General features: G+C 35.9%; 1 protein-coding gene across 1 annotated transcript in view; it reads left to right on the forward strand.

Moving 5' to 3' along the window:
• The window catches only part of LOC150086029 (uncharacterized), a 125,228-nt gene that overhangs the window by 23,887 nt on the left and 80,185 nt on the right, over positions 1-21,156 (forward strand). Inside the window, exons 2-3 of the mRNA XM_090373663.1 lie at positions 14,199-14,324; positions 17,943-18,070. Coding sequence (XP_090229789.1) covers positions 14,238-14,324; positions 17,943-18,070 — 215 coding nt within the window. The 5' untranslated portion in view covers positions 14,199-14,237. The remainder of the gene's footprint in view (positions 1-14,198; positions 14,325-17,942; positions 18,071-21,156) is intronic.

The following is a 21,156-nucleotide window of genomic DNA, read 5'->3' on the forward strand; positions in this document are numbered from 1 at the left end:
AATTGATTATTATTCTATGTTGCGTGATTTTTAGTAGGGATAGTGAATATTCATTTTAGTTTTCTTTTTTTTTTTTAATATGTTCTTTTTTTTTTGTTTTTGAATATTTTTGGATGTTTAAAATTTTTTTGAGTATGTTCCGTCAGTCAAAATAGCTCAGCTGGGAGAGATTAGACTGAAGATCTAAGGTCTCTGGTTTCAGCAGTTTTTTTTTCTTTCTTTCTTTCTTTCTTTTCTTTGTGCAAATTGCAGCGCTTGGTACGTAGGCACCTGCGTTTACATCTGACTGAAGTATTTAACGCTTTAAATGGATTGATTACCGGAACATACTTCTTTCTGGTAGAGTAGAAGTGGTAGTTTGAATAAAGAAACATTAGACAAGTTATTAGAGGGGGATGGGCAAGTGAGATGGGTAGTTTTTTTTTCCTTTGGTTGATGCTGGAGCTGATTGAAGCTTGTTTCCCTGCATGATTTGCTACTATTAATACTAAATTAAAAAAATTGATTATTATTCTGTGTTCGTTGATTTTTGGTAGAGATAGCGAATATTCATTTTATTTTTCTCGCATGTATCCCAAAGCTATTGCAAATTTGAATGCACCTCAGACCTATTGCAAATTAAAATATACCTCTATATTTTAGGCTCATTTGGGAAATTGATTTTGTGAATAAAGGAACCTTTAATTTGCATTCTGATCTAGGATTACAGAATCCGTCTTCGTCATCTTTGTTTCTGGAAATCTTTCAGTGTTTAAAGCGTTGAAGTAGGATTGCTTCGAATTTATAGAGCAATTCGAATTATGAAATACCAACACCGGTACAGGTATCGGTATTTTTTTTTAATCTCAATACCACTACAGAAATTCCTTTAACGGTGCTATTTACCTATTGAAGAAGAGGATGGTGACAGACACGAAGATCTAATTTACTAATTTCTGGGCTATTGTTATATTTAACAATGGTATACTTTTGTGAAAGTTCTTTAACTAGAATATCATTAAGTTGACAATTTAAAATTTTTCTCGCTCTTCAAAACATTTAAATTAAATGCCAATTCCATTTTCATGCAAAACACACACCTTAGGCCCATTTGGAATTATAGTGGCCTATATTATGTGCCCCCAGTGGTAATTCTCCTTCCACTCATCCCACCACTGGAAATTGGTTTGATGGTTTACCAAGAAATTGCAATTTGCATTGCGGTTTTGTTCTGTCTTTTAAAGACGTGCTGTTTAGCACGCACATATGAGATGTTACAGATAACTGTGTTTACAAAGAGTTTCGTGCATGATGCTACATACTGCCATATACAGTTAGACAGAATAGAATTTTGCTACTTGCATTCTAATATAAAGAACATACATGTATATACTTTGCCCCACCAAAATATTCGGGCACCATTATGTTTTATAAAAAGTAAGTTTTAATAAACAAATTGATAATGTGCAAGTTTACGGTTCACCGTTATCCGCAGTTACAACATCGATCCGTGGAACTGTTTCGACCAGTTCCTTGCAGCAGAGAGCAGGAATTTGTGTCCTTTTTTCCTTCAGTGTACTCTCCAGTTCAGCCGTAGAAGAGGAGCGTACTGGCCGTTTCCTGATCCGGCATTCTAGTTTATCCCAATGGTGTTCGATCAGATTAAGATATGGACTGTTGAGTGCTAGTCAAGCGAGCTGGGACTTTATTTTTTGTTAGACATATTATCATGTTGTAATATGGAGGATTCATTTGTATACCATTTCTAGAGTAATTCCTTCAGAGTGCGGACATCACAAAATTAACCAAGATGGCGGTGTACGATTGACATTAATGGTTTTTGGCACTACAACCAAAGGTCCAGGGCGGGACTTCATTGTGCCAACAATACATTGCAGTAGATGGTGTTCTCCAGACATTCTTCATGCCCACATTTAACCGTTTGATCCGACGACTAACTCTCCTCGTCGCTCCATCAGATCTGTCTCCACTGTTCTATGGTCCAATAACGATTCCTGTATCCTATGTACTGTGGGTCGTTGAGCTCCCTTTGTACTGTCGATCCACTTACAGACAGTCCGTGAGATATCCGAAACTTCAATGAAACATTTTCTAAGGACGTCGCTCGGTTCTCTTTTACTTCTTTCTTCAAGGATACAATTGCCCGTTTGCGCACACCTATTGTCCTCGTTATTTCATTTTTTCGTCTCGTGCGTACCATTCTCCACAGCGGGGTGTCGAAATATTTTTGTTAGTTTATATATTTCTCTTCTTTTTTTTCATTTCATTGGTTATGTTAAAAGTCCAAAATATTCAATATAATAAATGCAACAGCAATACTGTATTGCTTTATAGTAACAGTACATTTTTAATATATGCGTCAAGGAAGCTAAGCTATATATAGTAGAACCCGGATAAGAAATTTTCCAATGGAGTGGTGGTTTAGTACTTCTTAAGAGGGAAAACTTCTTATATGCAAAATGGCCTAAGGGTATGAAATATAAAAATGAAAAGATATACATACTTAAGTTAAAGATCATTTTTAAGTACTGTTTCAGAATTTATAAATATTTTACTCTGCTTATGGGAAACATTTTTAAACTGAGGATTTCTAATTACTTAACTTTCTGTTCATTAAACTTATTACCAAGTTAGAAGAATGAGCACCTTTGGAGTTTCAACATACTTTAAAAGGTCACAATTAAAATAAAACAGAGCAAGTAATTCAGAACTGTTCACAACCATCAGAACTTAACGCTTAACGTGGTCGACGTATCCATTTATGGATATCGATGAAAACAATTGCATATGTCACTTCCATTATATCAAAGTATTTATACTAAAAAGGTTTTATCGCGGAAAGCCTCTGACTAAGGAAAATTCACTAATCGAACAATTCAGTGCGTAGTATCATTTTAGTCCTTAGTAAATCAACAAAGTAGGTCAAATGGCATCGTTTTTGTTATATCTCATATTGTGAATGCCTTCACAACGAGTTGCCATGATATTGAACTACCTTCGACAGTAGATTCTCAAACAGGCAACACTTCATTAGTGGATTCTCGTCGGATACCACCATCCCTGGGTGGTAGTATCCGCTGAGAATAAGTAACATTAGTATTCTTTGCTTATTGGAGATAGTATAATATCAGAGAAACTCGTTGTGAATGCATTCACAATATGAGATGCAAAAAACGATGCAATTTTTATCTACTTCGGTGGTTTACTTCGAACTAAAATGATGCTATACAGTAACTTGTGCGATTACCAAAATGTTTATATATTTTTTTATTTTCTTAATATAAAAATAAAGAATTTGTATATTGAAAAAATGTATGAAGTGGGAAAACGTAATTATTATAATACACTGTGAATTCTTTATCGCGTACTTTTTATGCGGGAAAGCTTTTTACCTGGGAAACTTCTTACGCGGGAAAATAATATACTGTATTACATTATGTATTATTTACATAATGTAATGTATTATTTCAACTCTATACATTATATAGAGTTTAAATTGGGAATTAAGAAATCAAACCTAATATAGGGGAAAACTTCTTATGCAGGAATTTCTTATCCGAGTTCTACTGTATATATATATATTTATTATTATTATTTATTTTTTCTTGTAAATTGCATATAGTCTCTGGTCGGTTTGGATATTTTGCAGGATGACCTAAACCATGTACTCCTCACCCGAGAGGGCCGACTGACTAAGTCCTCAACGGTGCGAAAATCTCATAAAAATTTCTCTTCTTTCTACTGGGTTTAAACCTAGGCTATTCCACACAGCGTGAAAAGAACGGCAATCATAAACACTGCGCTATCCCCCAAGGGAACTACATCTTTCTGTAAATTACAGAAAGGTTCACCTTTCTTAAAATTAAAGTGCACATGCTGCAGGGATTTGTCAGGTAATTCATCAGATATATTAGTCTTGTAGATTAGAATTGAGGTCAATATTTTTCTTTTCATAAATCTTTTGCACTCCATTTATGACTTCTCACGACACCGCCTGCGGGCACGACAGATAGCTCTAAAACGTATGATATGGCAGTTTTATGTTAGGAATGGAAAGATATTCAAGGAATATAATAAAAATTTAATTTTGCATATTTAATGTGTTTTAAGAAAATTGTCATTATATTGCATACTTTTATAAGAAATGGCTAAGACTTATTTTCATCCAAAAATTTAAAACAAAATAATCCAGCTTACTGTCCATGGGCGAACACACATACGATGTATCTCTTCAAGAGTTCCTCAGGGTGGTGCCTTCTCTGAACTCTTGTTTACTACAGCGCTGACCTCCTCACGTTCAGTCCAGGCACGATACCTTATCTTATGCTGATGACCTGAAGATCCTCACACTGATTATTCCACATGATGACCTTGCTCCGAAAACTGCATCACTTAATAAAATCCTCCTGGAATTTGCCGACTACCTCAAACTAGTTTAGATTAAGAATAAACCGAGAAAGGTCTGAATTGATGATGTACTGATTAAAGCAACTATCTTCTTAAATTCACCTAACTCTGTGTAATGCTTTTAACCATAAATTAACAAGCAAACCTGTGGGTTACATTCAACCTTAAGCTGTGCTTCAGTCGTCACTTGGATGAGCTGCTCACTCGTTCTGAACGCTTCTGATGGATTGCCAAACAGCATTTATTGTATATTTCAGATGCCACTGCCATAAAAAATTATATAAAAACCTTGGAATTCTCTCCACTTTTATATGTTGCAGAGGTATAGGCATCAGCTGCTCCTATAACGTGTAAGCCACTTTTTCACTGCTGAGTTGTAGTTCCTAAACTGAACCATACACAAGCATAAACTTCCTCCCCATTTAAAGACAGCTGTAATGGCCAGATCCTTTCAAATTCAAGGATTTTCTGCACTGATTGAAATGAGGCGTCTTATCATTACCATAAAATGATCTTTGGCCAATTTTTGCATCATCATTTTAGTACATATTCTCTTGGAGAAGCCCTTAGTCTGCCCTCGGAGCGACTTTTCCTTCTATGTTCTTACACCTCGATCGTCTTCACTTGTCTTATCGGTTTTTTTTCCCTTCAGATGCTCTGTCATGCCCAGTCATTGGATGCTGACCTTACTAGGTTTGCTTGTAACGAGAAATACAGACGCATTATCGAGTTAAACATCTCAGTCCGCAATCCTCCTCCTTCACTGTAAAGATCATCTTCCGAGTTTTTGTAGTATCATGATATATACGACAAACTTTGTACTTTTATCAACGTCAATGTGGTTTGACTTCTCTCTCTCTCTCACTATACGGACTAGATTATTCTTGAAAGATTATACGATTATATGTTCTGGATTGGAATGCCAAAGTATTTGCTCTTAACTATGTTGTATTTTGCACCTGCTACCCCCTCATTTTATACTTTGTTTATACATATTTTTTTATTTTCTGTCTCTTGCACTAGCGACTGTATTTTCATTTTAATGTGTAACTGCTTGTTAATTGAGTTCTCTTAAAATAGTTATTTTCATGTTACCTAGAATGTTTAGTAAATTAATTAACCCATTATGTACTGTATTTCCTTTCACTCGCACTGTTCACCCCACTTGTCGCTGTAAAGGGCAATATTGCAGTGTTTTGTATCTATTATTTATTTATTTATCTACCATTATTATATTCTATATTGAATAAAGATTTATATTATAAATATGTTATATACCTTGACAGCAAAATTCGACATTTTTTGAAGATCAAAAAAATTTTGAGTCAGTTCTTATTGCAGCGGGATTGCTACATTGCTTTCCATCCAAGAAGTTTAAAGATTTAAATAAATGATAATCAGGTGGAAAGATCTGGAGGGTACGGTAACATGTAGAACTCCCTATTGCGCACTACAAGTTTCCTGTGTCATTCCATCACTAGATTTGACGCTGTCGTACACACCTTATCGATTCACCAACACTAGTTGTTTTGTATTTAAAGCTTGGCTTAAAATCACGAGTACAAACGTTTTTAGTGAGCAGAGGCGGGACAAAATATTTCTGCTCCCTAAGCTGTTTCTCGGACAACTAACTATCATATGAGCTAACACCATCCTTGGACTCAGGGGAGGTCCCCATGGACTGGAGATGTGCAAATGTGTCCCCAATTCACAAAGGGGGGGATCGAAGGGTGACAGGAGTAATTACAGACCAGTTAGTTTAACTTCTGTTCCGGGTAAAATAATGGAGTCATGGGTTAAAGATGCATTGCAGAATCATCTAGACGAGACTGCAGCAATAATTCAGACACAGCATGGGTTTGTTAAGGGAAAGTATTGTCTGACAAATTTGATTGGGTATTATGATGTGGTTACAAAGGAACTGGATGCAAAAGATAATTTTGATATCATATACTTGGATTTCACGAAAGCTTTTGATACTGTTGCGCATGGAAGCTCCAATTTGTACGTATTAAGGGTAAGTTGCTACAATGGATAAAAGGATGGTTGAGTGGGAGAAGACAGAAGGTGGTAATCAATGGGTGCTGCTCTTCGTGGACTAATGTTATTAGTGGAGTCCCACAGGGTTCGGTGTTGGGTCCACTGTTGTTTTGTATATTTATCAATGATATTGATGAAGGTATATCAGGCTTAATGTCGAAGTTTGCAGATGATACAAAGGTTGGCAGGGTTATTAATGACAATAATGGCGGTGTGCTGCTGCAACAGGATCTAGAAAATTTGGGCAGATGGGCTGAGAAGTGGCAACTGAAATTTAACCTTGACAAATGCAAAGTACTGCATATGGGTAGAAGTAACCCCTGAGAAACGTACCAACTGTGTGGTACTACACTTAAGGTGGTAGAAAATGAAAAAGACCTGGGAGTAATTGTGCAGTCAGATATGAAGTTTTCTGAGCAATGCAGACATTCTGCCTGGTCAGGTCATGGGGTTTTATCAATAATATATAGGAATTTTTCTAGCAGGGAAAAGGAGGTGATTGTCCCTCTGCATAAGGCAATGGTCAGACCACGCCTTAAGTACTGCGGCGTACAGGTCTGGAGGCCTCATTTTAGGAAGGATGTAAATTTGCTTGAGCGTGTACAGAGAAGGGCAACGAGATCGGTGAGGGGAATGAAGGGATCCTCTTACCAAGAGAGGCTTAAGTTCTGCAAATTGCAATGGCTGGAGACTAGACACCTGGGCGGTGATCTTATTGGGGTGTATAAGGCCTTGAATGGGTTGAGCACGCTGAATTCTGATGGGATCCTTCCACTTGTTCAGATTACGAGCCTAAGGAGGCATAAATTCAAATTAAGGAAAGATAGATGTAGAATAGATGTGCGGAAATTTGCCTATAGCCAGCGGGTGGTTAATTGCTGGAACAAACTTCCGTCGTTGTGGAAGTTGATAGGTTAAATAAATTTAAGGAGGAACTGGACAAACATTTAGAGGGAATAGTTGTGTGATTTTTTTTTTTTTTTTTTTTGGCTAATGCTGCATAAGCTCATACACTTGCTTTTTTGCATCACATGCCACTACTACTACTACTTCTGCTGCTACTACTACTACTACTAAACCCCTCAACTCTGGCGTCCGCTACATCATCCTTGCTCCATCTGCTCAGGAAGAAGATGTAAAAACTGAGTCGGATGCTTCGATTTTGACATCCTCTTTCTGATTCTGTTTGTGTGTAAAAATACTCATGTACTGTGTCGAGTATTTTCAGCAATTTCCTAAATGATCCTGGGATTCACTTCCATCAATGAATGTATTTTTCAGCACTTAAAAAAGTTCCAAGCAGATGTTTAAAAATAATAAGCCATTAAGTGAAATATAGTTCTTGCTTCGGGGGAGCTGTTCAGTGAAGATATAAAAGTCCCCTTTTCAGTACCAGTTTGGGCTTTTTTATGGAGATTAAAGAAAGCGTGTATCAAGTGTGAAACGTTAATTCGAAGTCAGTAATTTTTAAAAATTCCATTTCTGTTTAAAGATATTTTATTGTTTTCTTAATACTCTGCCTTAATTCATATTTTCTTTACAGTTGTCTGGAGTTTCATGCTTTCGATAATTTTGTTTTCATTGTCACGCACATCACTCAATTGTTTCCCCTAAGTGCACTTTCAGGGTTCATTGTGCTCCCTTTAAACTCCTATTTTCATACCAGACATGAAATTTCACTTAGTGTTATACTACGTGCGATTACTCTGTCTCAGCCAACGAATGAGATATGGTTTCAAGACATTCAGCGCAAGTACACATATTTGAAAGCTCCATCATTGTTATTTTAACCTAACCTAGAAGACATCTCCATAATGCTTTTGTTCGTCTATGGTGTTTTGTACGAATACTGTTGAATTTCTCCATTTCCGGAAGGAAAACATAAGTTTTGTGCAAAGTTTGTTGAAAGTTTTTTTGCCTTTATAGAATATGAAATTTTGATTATAATTAATTAGCCGCCACAAGTAACAGGTCAAAAGAATATGCTTATCTAATTAAATGCAACCCGCTTTGCAAACAACAATTAAAAAAAAAGAATACAGACTTGAATTAAAACTTTCAGAATGCAGTGAAAGTAGCCACCTTGCTCGTGCTGATATACATTTACTCTTTTAGGGTGTTTGATGCAATTTGACGAAGAATGTGTTCATCATTGAAGTGAATGCAGTTCCCTATTTTTTTTTTATTTCAGTGACTGTTCTATTATTTGGTACAGGCCTGTTTGGATATTAACCACAGAATGTCTCTTATCATTACAAAAATGATTTGGGTGTAGGATAATGTTGCAAAATAAACATACGTTCTTCTCGGAAAGGCCCATGTTATGCACCGCACTGATAAATTCTCTATTTCTCCTCAAATATCGCTACTCTCACAGTAAAACTGCCTTCTGATCTATCTAAAAATATCTCGCTCCTTATCCAGTGGCATTCATGTTCTCTGTTGTAGTAATTATCTCGGTATTTTTTAGATTTTTTGTAGCCATTTATGTAGGCTGTTATTTTGTTAACACAGCAATTTTTCCATTTTCTCGCAACAGTTTAGAAAAGTTTAGGTTTGAAACCCGTAGATAACGCTTTTTTTTTTCATCCCAGGTTTGGTTTATCCATCTCACAAACAGACAAGCATGCCTTAGAAAAATCGCAGTTTTTAGACTGCGATTCTTCCTAAGTTGCCTAGGTATAATTCCGAAACACCCACTCGCTTATACAGGGTGATTGATATATCTCCTGCGAAATTTAGGAGCCTTTTCGAAGAACGATAATAAAGGAAAAAAAGTCCTAATGATCATGAGTCTGAAAACTCATTTTAAAGCAAACAAAACAAATATAGCCCTTCTTTAAAGAAAGCCGTGTCACAGACAGCAAGAAAAGCTGATCTAATTTTCTTGAAAAAGACCCAATGCGTTAAGTCGTAGTTTCAGTCATGCGCCCCCCCCCCCCCACCTTTAAGAAAAGCTAATAAGAAGTCAAAATTTTGTCTAATAAGTTTTATTTCAGTAAGCATTAAGTGTCAATTTTTTTTTTTAAGTTCTCAAACTTCTTTTTACTTTGTTATTAATTATACGTATACAATATCTGTTAACAAACGTTTGCCAACATAGAAGTAACCGATCAATGCTTCAAAGGTACCTATGCATCGCTGCATTGCGAATATATAGGAAATAACTTTACACTCAAACACAACTTCCTGATAAAATTACAGGAATGAACTATTAATTAAGCAGTGTATTGAATCAATATAAGTTATAGAACATATAGAACCCTTATGCTGCATAAGGTTGTGTGGGTTATGTGGGACAGCATGTGGGTTCTGTATGTTCGATAGCTTCTGTTCCTTCTGTGTATTCTGAATTCTATTAAAAACTTCTTTAGTTGGTATCATTTCCATCGAATGATGGCGTGCGAAATGTGTATTTATTGTAGAATCTTATCATGCCAAACTTCAGTGTTCTTGTATCAAACTTTTAATTGTCTGTCGTTGCAGTATGAAAATTCCATTTCATGTGCTGTTTTTGTCAACCTCTGCTTTCAGTATTCCCAGAGCCATTACAGGTAGCTAGCTTTGAATGAGTTTTAGTTTTAAGGCTCATTTAAATATGTTTTAAATTAAATCGTTCATTTTGCGTCCAGAGGTTCAGTGGAGGATGCAGAAAACAGGAGGGGCACCATTTGTGACAAGGGGGGCACCATTTTCTGCGCTAGAATGGCGATCACATCAGCGTCAGTGTTGCCAACTGTAGTCAGTTGAAAATAGCTGAGCCACAATACAAAAATAGATAAAATCCTATGTTAATAATGAAAAGGAAAAAAAAATTGTTTGTATCTAAAGGGAATTCAAACGATTGATGTATATTCTCCGAAAACCGACAGGGGGTACGTTCCCTGGTACCCCTACCCTGAATCCACCACTGCAGAGGTTCACCTGAATTTTAGCTTTAAGGCTCATTTAAATGCGTTTTAAGTTAAATCGTTCATTTTGCGTCCAGAGGTTCACATTTTTAATTTGTATTAAGATTGCAACTATGATATGAGTTTATATATTACAAACATTTGGAGCGAGTGGATGGGTGAAATAAGACGGTTTTTTTTTTTTTTTTTTTTGGCTGATCCTATATAAGCTTGCTTTCTTGCATCATGTGCCTTTGCTAATGCTAATGCTAATCTTAATTTAAAAATTAAAATATGCATCTTTTTCATAATTTAATTAAATTTTAAAGGATTAACGATAATTTTTATCTATTTATATTTTAATGAAATTAAATTGTAATTAACCTTTTAAATATTGCCATTAATATTTTGATACCGTTACTTAATTATATTATTATAATTAATGATCAGTAACTAGTAACCGGTTTGATACGATTCTCCCATGTTTACGATTCCTTAGATCAGAATCAGATAGATTAGTTTTGCAGTTACAGTATTTAAATTCTTTTTGATGATAAGGATAGAGGTATTTTTTATATTTCCTCTGTGGTAGCGCCAGCTTGTAATGGTTTTTGCGAGTCACTCCCGGTAGGTGTGACACTAGTTTCGAATGGCCATCGTATATAAATGGAGCGGGAAAAGCTTCGTTTAATTCACTTCTCGACATTGAATAGTGGAACAAGTGCAAATGAATTTTACGCCTAGCGAGATTCGGACAGAGATTTAAGTTTCCTGTGGAAACTTAATCTGTCCGAAACTTAAACTGACCGAATCTGTGTTTAAGTCATGATAGGTCCTATCCTCGTGTGATTATTTTTTGATCGCTGTAGTGAAGGTGTCACTTCTACTTTAAAGCACGCTCAGATAATTCCGATTTACAGAAATGGAAATAAAACTGATCCGATTAGTGACTGTCCTGTTACTATATTCAACGCTATCTCGAAAATCTTTTGAAACGATAATTTCAAGAGATCGCAATATCTTCTTTCATCTTTTGTATAGGTAGTCACTAACAGTGTTCTTAAAAATCCTCTCTTTCCAGTCTAATTATAATTAGACTGGAAAGAGAGGATAATTATCTACTCTATGCTTATTGCTCTCTCTCTATGCAGTCTGACCGGTGTATGAACAGAATGGAATATAGACCGCCATTTCTTAAACTTCTCTACCTAAACTTCAAGAACATTATTGTGGCCCAAATGTAAATCATATTCTCTTGGAAAATAAACAAAATGCTTGGCATTAATTAACAGGTTTATCTATTATCGGCTCTGTTAAAGAAAGCGACACTCACAGATTTATAAGAAATCGAACTGTATGAAATATTAAAATGGATTTTTTTGTCTTTCGTAACTAGCCTTTCAGTGGGCTCGCCTGTCGGAGACTAGAGGAATTTCTAAAGACCTCTTTAATCGGGATTATAGTTAGCATAATTCAGTGGGTTAGTACGGCTTTTCTCCATGATTTATTTCCAATTTTTCAGTCGCACAATGTGCAGACCGCTTTTGAACACTGATTTCTATATACATACTCCATGATAAAAATCACATCCGGTGTCAAATGAATTGGTGCAATATAACTAAAGTAGGTGGCCTAGGTATAGGGAGAATTAGTGCAACTTGTGCCAGCAATATTCGGGGTCATTGTGCCCCACATATACACCACACATATTCTCTGATTAGTTTTTCTTTTGATGTACAAAAACCTGCTTGGTTTACTTTTGGATTGTTGTACAGACGTACTAAAGTATTAAAGAAAAAATATTTGGAATTGAGTTGGTTCCATAGGTATCTAAAATGAAAAGCAAACGAAAGTAAACTTTTATTAGAAAATAAACAGTGCAACTGTAAAATTTCTGGAAATCAAGCTTAAAATCTTACACTCACTGGAGGATTGTGTACTACTATCAAAATGATCTTACTGTCAGATTAATGAGACGTTTTACTGGTCTAGAATATTTTCCTAATTTTTAGAAAACTTTCTACGTATGAATTTGGTAGATATTTGTCCAAAACATTAATATTTCTTTGACAGTGTTTTGATGGTTTGTTGAAATTCACTATATTAAGAAATGGTAAAAGCATGAAAACACACCCAACTCTCACGCGGTAGAAGGCCATCGAATGAACTCACTGTATCCTACTTGGCACTTCCGTTTGATCAACCAGATAACCTGGTTTCAAGTGATTTCTGGTCTGATCTCGGTCTGTTCATTGCGTGTTCGTTGTCCGTATCTATTTTCCGCTTGGATTGTCGTTATATGTGTGATACACTGCAGTCGGTAGGTCACCAACCAACGACATTATTGACATCGGCTGACTTAACTTTTAAAAACTACGACTACTGCTCACGCAAAGCAACTTCTCAAAAGAAGTCCACGATGAGGTAATAGATAAAGGAGCCTACTTACTTGGAATCACTTTAATTCAGACATCAAATGCTTTTTTCCATTGCAAGTGCTTCCGATCGCAATGGAACCTATACTTGAGGATACCAATGAGGTGAGTTACCAAATTCTTCTTTTATTAAGAAATACATATCGTATTTCTTAATACGATATGTATAACAGGATAGCTTGCGAAGGGAAACAATATGCGCATCAATATAAATGTTTAAATTAACAATATAAATGTTTGAATTAACATTTATAATTGTTTATTGTTTAAATGTTAATTCAAACATTTAAATGTTAAATGTTAATTCAAACATTTATAATATCTAGCAGGAATAAACAGCGTAGAAGGAAGAAAACGGATTAAAAAGTGCGAGCAGGATTATTATTTATTTATTTCATCATCGTTCAGTTGTCAAATTCAATTGGTCTTGTTTTGTTACCATTTAAATTTCATTATACAGTATTATGAGGTTTCTCTGTTCTAGAATCTGTGATTTGGTGATTTCATTTCGTGGAAAATTTTTCTACTGTTATATTGAGCTCTTCTTGCCAGCTAAGTCCGCACAATACACTGTCATCTGCCCCTCGTTTGGAGAGGTCCGGGTTCGATTTCCGTTGATGACTAGAGGAATTTCTAGAGTCCTCTTCTGTCGCGGTTGGAGTTGGCTGATCTCAGGCGAGGGATAGCATTTTTCATCCCGCACAATGCAAATCGACCCACGAACGCGCTCTTTACATATAAAATACATATACGGTTACGAGCGTACGTCTGTGGTACTGTAAATACTAATATTTATTTATATTTTACTGTTATAGTAGCTGGCTATATTGACATAAGTCTTCAGTGATTTAAAGTGTCCTTTCCACTATAATATATAGAAATAATCTTATACCCGGTGCTTAGGTAGAAGATTACTGTACAATGTATCCTTTAGATAGATTTTACAGTAGCTAGTAATTATTTAATTTTTGAATGGAGAAGTCATTGTAAGTAATTACAAGGGTTTCAAAGAGTGGGCAACAGCTTGAATAAATGAAATATTAGTGAAAGATACCTTGATTAAATAAATTACGAATATCTTTAATAAATAAATTAGGAATACCTTGAATAAATAAAACAATTAGTTGAAAATATCTTGAATAAATGAAATTCTGTTAATGTATGTCGAAGAAAATCTACAAATTCTTAAATGATAATATGGGTAGAAAGTGTTCTTCGAAACTCTATTAAATGAAATATTATCTGAATATCAGTAGAGAATTATCCATCGTTAACCTTAAGTAACATCGCAAAAATAATTATTACTTGAATTGAATTTTGATTATTACTTGAATTATTTTTGACCAACTCCTCCAATAATTTTGAATTATTGGAGGAGTAGGTTGCTTCGTAGTTGAACTGAATTTTCTCCTATTTACATCCTTAGTTGCTACAAGCTGCCAAGGAGAGGGAGAGGGGTGGATCTATGGGGCGATCCAGAAATTATATCAGACACTTGGTGTCTTTCAGCGGAAGCTTCTCTATTCCTTCCTTGGATGATCCCGTGACGCAGGTAAGTATATGCTATCAATATTTCTATACGTCGATTAGTTTTGTAGTTTCTGCTCATGATTAAAAATCTTACAAAATTATAATTATACATAGTACGATTTTGGATTGTTCAGTTCGAAGCGCCATGAAGTTAAAAAAGATAATTTTTGCAGAATTTTGTAAATTTTATGATAATTCAGCTCATTATTTTATAAATACTGTAGCTATTAAATTCGGAAAACTTACTATTCCAGCTAATAGCTTTCTTTCTTAAAAATAATATAACAAATAAGGATGAACGGTTGGATTTACATTAAATAATGGAAAATTTCCAAGATATTCTTCGCCAATGGTAATTTTTATGATAAAAATTATACATATGTCGTTGCAGTTTTAAAATTTAATATTGTAGTTGTGTATAGTTAACTGTCCTGAACTGTTGCAGGTAATTTAGTGGTGAGGGTCTTATCACCCAATATGGACACACACCTACAACTCTTGCCGCAGAAGTATAAATCACGGACGTCCATTATTTGCTTGGCTTATCAGAAATATGGAAAAATATAGATTAACAAGATATACGTGCGCTCTTGCTTTATTTGCAGTTGAATGTGGTCCTTACACGCCACGACGAATGCTAATCTTTTGTCTAGCCGAAAATGGTCTTATAGTGACTTTTAATATGCAGCTCATGAATATTTCAAAGGAAATGTAGGGCGGATTTAAAAAAAAAAAAGGCAATAATATAAAAATAAATATTACGATTTATTTTTCTGCAAGTTTGAGATCAAAATAAAATTTATGATGAAAAACTATGACGAATAAATTTCGGGTTTTTCCTGGAAAAACCCGAGTTTTCCAGGAAAAAAAAAAATTCTACCCTCGCCTGAGACCGACTAACCCAGCCAGTGGCGGATTCAGGGTAGGGGCACCGAGGAAAGTGTCTCCCCTGTCGTTTTTCGGAAAATATACACCAATCGTTTAAATTCCCTTTAGCTACAAAAAAGTTTTTTTTTTTTTTTTTTTTTTCATTGTTAAGATAGGATTTTATCTATTTTTGCATTTCGGCTCAACTATTTTCAACTGGCTACAGATGGCAACACTGATGCTAATGTGATCGCCATTCTAGTGCACAAAATGGTGCCTCCCCTGTAATTTTTTCTTCGATCCGCCACAGAACCCAGCTATATTGTGAAAAATGTGTCCACAAAAATTCCTCGGGTCACTGACGGATTTAAAGCCGGGGCTTTTCCACCCACTCTGGGAAGGACGGCGATTATATCAACTGGGCTACCCACAAGGGAGATGAAGTGGCGTTACTTACCTCTCAGTACTACAGCTCTCATACAATGTACAGAGCCCTCGTTGCTTGAAATAGCCGTTCTCCCAACACTGGGTGGAAAAAGACGTGAGGAATTTTTATATGGCTTTTTCACACGTGGCTGAGTTAGTTGGTCTCAGGAGAAGGTAAATGGTTTTTTCTCCCAGAAACTTTGGTTTTTCGTCCAGCAAAACTGAAATTCGACCTTAGAACATGCAATTTACAGACAATATACACGGAGCAATATGGCCTTAGTCGCTGATGCTCCTAAAATCCTACAACGACAACAATCTACAGCGAGCAGTCATACTGTTGTTTGTTGTTATTTGGTTTTTAGGAGCATTAGCAACTAAGGCCATATTGCTCCGGGATATGCGGTGGTTATTCCCTGAATGACCTTTCCGCATCCTCCGTATTTGGTGGTGACGGGCTCGAACCCCGGTCTAATCAAGAAGCGTGTGTTACGCACTGCTGCTCCTTCCCACCTGGCTACGGAGGCGCCAAAGAGTAGTCATACCTGAGCAGTACTGTAGCGAGAGCTTTTTCCCGCCCGGGGCAGTCCCCGAGTTTGCCACCCCTCTCAATACACACAAAACATACTAAAAAAATCAAAACAACGTATAGGGAAATAAATTAAAACACTATGCATATTTTTGAAGTAAAACTTTAATTCCAACATTTTAAAATGTTATTTTTCTTGCTTTTCTGTTAGCAATTTCGTCGATGACATTGTCGAAGTCTATTTCATCACTCAGTTGCTGTTCTATAGACAGTATGGCAAGATTTCTTAAACTCAAGGAACTCATTGTAGATCTTAGGTAATTCTTAATCAGTTTTAATTTAGAAAAACTCCTCTCACAACTAGCAATACTAACATAAATAAAAGAATCGTCGAAAAATAAAATTGTGTCTCACGTGAAAAGTGCCACCCCAAAAAAGTGCCGCCCGGGGCAGATCACCCCCTCCGTCCCCCATAGCTACGCCACTGCACCTGAGCTATATCGAAGGAAGCAATTGTAGAATGGTTTTTTGACGATTCTCACAAGAAGAGAAAAGAGAGTGGCCAGTATTAAAAATTATAAACATAAAATGTGCGCTGCAAATGGAATGAAGTTACTTCGTTCCAATTTGCCTCAATGTTATTGTTTATTTCGATGGAATCAATGAGGAAAGTGTCAGAATGTGTTGCACCACAGTGGAAATCTATAATTTGTGGGAAGTAATAACATATATAGAAGAAGAAGAAAAAATATAATAGCATTTCGAAGGGAACAACGTGAAATGGAAATTTAAAAAAAGAAAAACGAAGAAAAAAGTAAAAAAGAAAAAGTTATGCCCTTGCTACCCTTTGGGGCATTTCCGATTTCCTCAAAAAAAAATAAATAAATAAAAATAAAATAAATTAATTAAATTAAAAAAATAAAGAAGTAGAAGAAAAGAAAAGACCCTATTGGGCAACCTAGTTATTATAATCCCTGCCCTCCCACACTTGGTGGAAAAGGCCTGAGTTCGAATCCTGTCGATATTCGAATTTTTATGGGCTTTTTTTTTTTTTTTTCACAACATGAATCAGTTACCACCGCATGAGATCGATCATTTAATTGTTCTCATGTGGCGGTTGCATGTTATTTTCACCCGAAAACTTAGAGGTTTTTGGACCCAGCGAACAACAGATGGAACCGAAGAATAGATGTCAGCGCAAACGCAGTCTGCTGACCTTCATAACCTTAGTTGCTCTGACGCTTAACAGATATCTCTTTCTTTAAAAAAGACAATACAATTGAGATTGGACCATGTATATATTATTAAATTTATACTTATTAACTTTTAATGTAATTAAAGTTTATTGTTTAAAAATCGCGTTATTTGTGTTGCATTTGTTTGAATTTTTTATTATTTTTTATTAATTTTTTATTATTACTTCAAATATATAGGCAGTTCCATAAAATTTTTATTTTCGTCATGTATGTGTCGTAATATCATCTAAATTACTATATATCTACATATATTTATATTTTATAATTCAGAATTAGAGAGGTTTTACTGCGTTGGCTTTTCCAGTTAGCCAGCCAAGTTTTGGAGGAAAGTGGGAGTCTATCTGGCTTCTTCCGGCAGTTCATTGTGATATCTATAAGAGTGATTTTTACTGTCACACTGAGTTTAAGTCTGGATACGGATAAATTTTTTGTCAAGTTCCACCCATGATTCAATAAAACAAAATTTTAAATTGTACACTGCTTTCGCTGTTTTAAACCGTCTTTTTTTTTTACAAATGTGTGTTCCTAATTTTTTTATTTTTTTTTTTTTACATTCCAACAGGTGGCAACAGTTCGCTCTGTGGATGATCAAGTTCCAAGCGCACCAAAATACCGAAGATTCATTTCATCCGGGAGTATTTCGCCATCTCCACCTTTAGTATATTCGCACAGTGCTTACCTAAGAAGAAGGTAAACTTCAAAATTTGAAATTATGGTATACTGTAATGATAGTTGAAAATGAAATCATTATCACTGGCGTATCCAGGGATAACCATGGAACTATAAACCCCTCCATATAGGATGGAACCTTATAAAAACACATGCACATGCGTATATATTATCTTTTATTAATTCATTAATACTACTCCAGTGGATTATCCTTTTGGACTTGTATTGTTTGGTGAACTGTTGAAGCCAACTAAGACTTGATATTGATTGTACATAGTACGTATACAGTATTTGTTAATGATGAATCTTTCCCTATTAATAGTTTGATGGGGTGAAATTTGATCCATGATATTTGGACTCTTTCCTCAATGAAGAAAAGAATGTCTTGAGGAGCTTTCTCTGTGGGCTGATTCTGATACCAGGATGGGACCTTTGGTAAGATGCCAGGCGCTCGTCACGATGACAGCAGAACAGAGCACAACAAACACTACACACATGACCGGTTATGGCGCAAGCCTCACCACAAGAAGTATAAAAGCGGCTAATGGGGGAAACCCTGGGGTCCGCAATAACTACACTTAAATACTTAATACTTTCATTAATTCAACTTGAACAACATAATGTTACTACACTATAATACATGGAAACCACTACATTGACTGGCATTTTCTAGTACGATGTCTTCACATAATACACTACAGGTTTATCCTGTTTGTGCTGTAACGTATATATAATAAATAAATATCCTAACAAACGTCATTGGATATTTGTAGTTATGAACAAAACAGTTATTCAAAGAAATTAATAGTGCTTGCAGCAGCCAGTACCACTAGCTCCATTTGTACCATAAATTAATAAAGTGCCTTTCACAACTTATAAAGCTCTCATTAAGTTCAAAGGTGGGCAAGCACTATTAATTTCTTTGAATAACTGTTTTGTTCATAACTACAAATATCCCATGTTGTTTGTTAGGATATTTATTTATTATATATACGTTACAGCCCAAACAGTATAAACCTGCCGTGTATTATGTGAAGACATCGTACTAGAAAATGCCAGTCAATGTATGTTTTCCATGTATTATACTGTAATAACATTATGTTGTTCAAGTTGAATTAATGAAACTTACTTAAGTAAGTAAGTAAGTTTCATTAATTCAAATGGAGCTAGTGGTACTGGCTGCACTCCTTTTTTAACGCATTTATGAGCGCTACTAACGAAGAGGACATTCTCGGCTTCGCCCCAATTCTGCATTCTGTTTTATTCCTAAGGTGTTCAGCTAGGCTTATGTTGGTGCTTTCTGCTGGTCACGGCTTCCATAAAATCGCTAATCCATAAAATTATCCAGGATGAAGCATTCATGGTTGCATGTGCTGTGACCAGTAGATGTGGCCCATACCACGAGAAACACCCCAGATAGATCATAACACCTCCTCCTCCTCCTCCTCCTAACTTCACAAAACAACATACTCAGGTAGCAAACGTTCTCCAAGCATCTTTTGTACCCGACCACGTCCATCAGAATGATAAAAAGCATGGAGTATCTCCCCGCAGGACCAATTTCCATTGATCATCGATCCACAGTCCAGGAACGGTGTGTTTTCACCTTTCCAATAGACGATGCTCATTTGTTTTTGTTATCAAAGGCTTGTGGCTCGCAAGTCCACTGAGAAGAATCTTGGCATTTATGTTCCTCTATGGCCGCTCGCAGATTAGGATGCTAAAGGGTCTGGTGATGTTGTTGTTGTAGGACTTTAGGCGCATCAGCAACGTAGGCCAAGTTGCGCAGTATATAATACTGTATCTGTAAATTGCGTGTGTTCTGTGGTCGATTTGCTGTTTGATGGACAAAAACTCTTGTTTCCCGAATAAAAAACAATGCTACCTTGCATGAAATCGACTATTTTAGCTATGTCGTGAAAAAGGCTCACAAAAATTCCTCGCGTCATTGATGGAATTCGAACACAGATGTTTTCCACCCGTTGTAGGGAGAATTCTTATAATATCAACTATATAATATCGGTGTAGATACACTATAGTTTACCCATAAATTTGAACTACGTATGTAGTGTAAAGGCATCGTTTTAATTGTATCTCATATTGTGGGTGCCTTCACAACGAAATAGTTGGTATTACACTACTTCAAATTCTCTAGTAGAGAAGACTACTGTTATTTATTTGAAGTAGCACCATGTAGCACCTTAAGGCATCGTAATTTCCTTTCTTGAAATTATAACCGATTCCTTTGCCTTTAACTACTGCTACCTCTCTCTTCATCGTCCACTGTGGAACTCTGTGATCACTTCCTGCAACTGGTTCCTGTACTATCAGCCCTATTATGTCATCTGGTTCATGGGTGATGATGAGGTCTAGAGTATTCTTTTCTCTAGTACTTTCCCTGACACGTTGATACAAATAACAATCATCTAGTTTATTTAAAAATTTTGTCCCCCAGGTGGAGTTTCCTTCCCATTTGCTCCAATCAATTAGAGGCAAATTGAAATCACCCATAATAAAACAATCACGCTTATTTGCCCATGCCATTTGCATGTAGAGGCTCTCATCATAATCTTCACGATCACCTGGCCTGTAGATTACTGCCACTGTCATTATACCCTTGCTTAAAACTATTTCACACCATACAGTTATAGCATGTGAAACGTCTGAATCCGGGAAAGCTTTCGTCGCGCTCAGGCTACTTTTGATAAGAAGCATGACCCCATCGCCCCTTCTATCTTCCCTGTCCTTAAATATATTATACATACCATACTGAAACTCATCATCCCTTATCTTCGGGTGGCACCACGTTTCTGTAAGCCCTATTATGTCAGTGCTACTTGTCCTAACCAGCAGTTCGAATTCACTCATTTTATTGACGACAATTCTGACATTACTGTATAAACAATTAAGACTTAGTGTTCTTGTATAGTTAACTACCCTGACACACACCCTTAAAATTATTTAAGCTCGCTTCCCTGGCATTTGCTACCCGCTCATTTTAAACGCCTTTGCCCTCAGAACTTCTTGCTACTATGTTCTGTTACGGTAACAAACAAATACTCTTGAAGTAGTGCAAGAGTTAATTTGACCAATACTATCGCATATAT

This window comes from Mastigoproctus giganteus, chromosome 5 (genome assembly GCF_048544385.1).
Source record: "Mastigoproctus giganteus isolate SK-2022 chromosome 5, ASM4854438v1, whole genome shotgun sequence".
Classification (NCBI taxonomy): Eukaryota; Metazoa; Arthropoda; class Arachnida; order Uropygi; family Thelyphonidae; genus Mastigoproctus; species Mastigoproctus giganteus.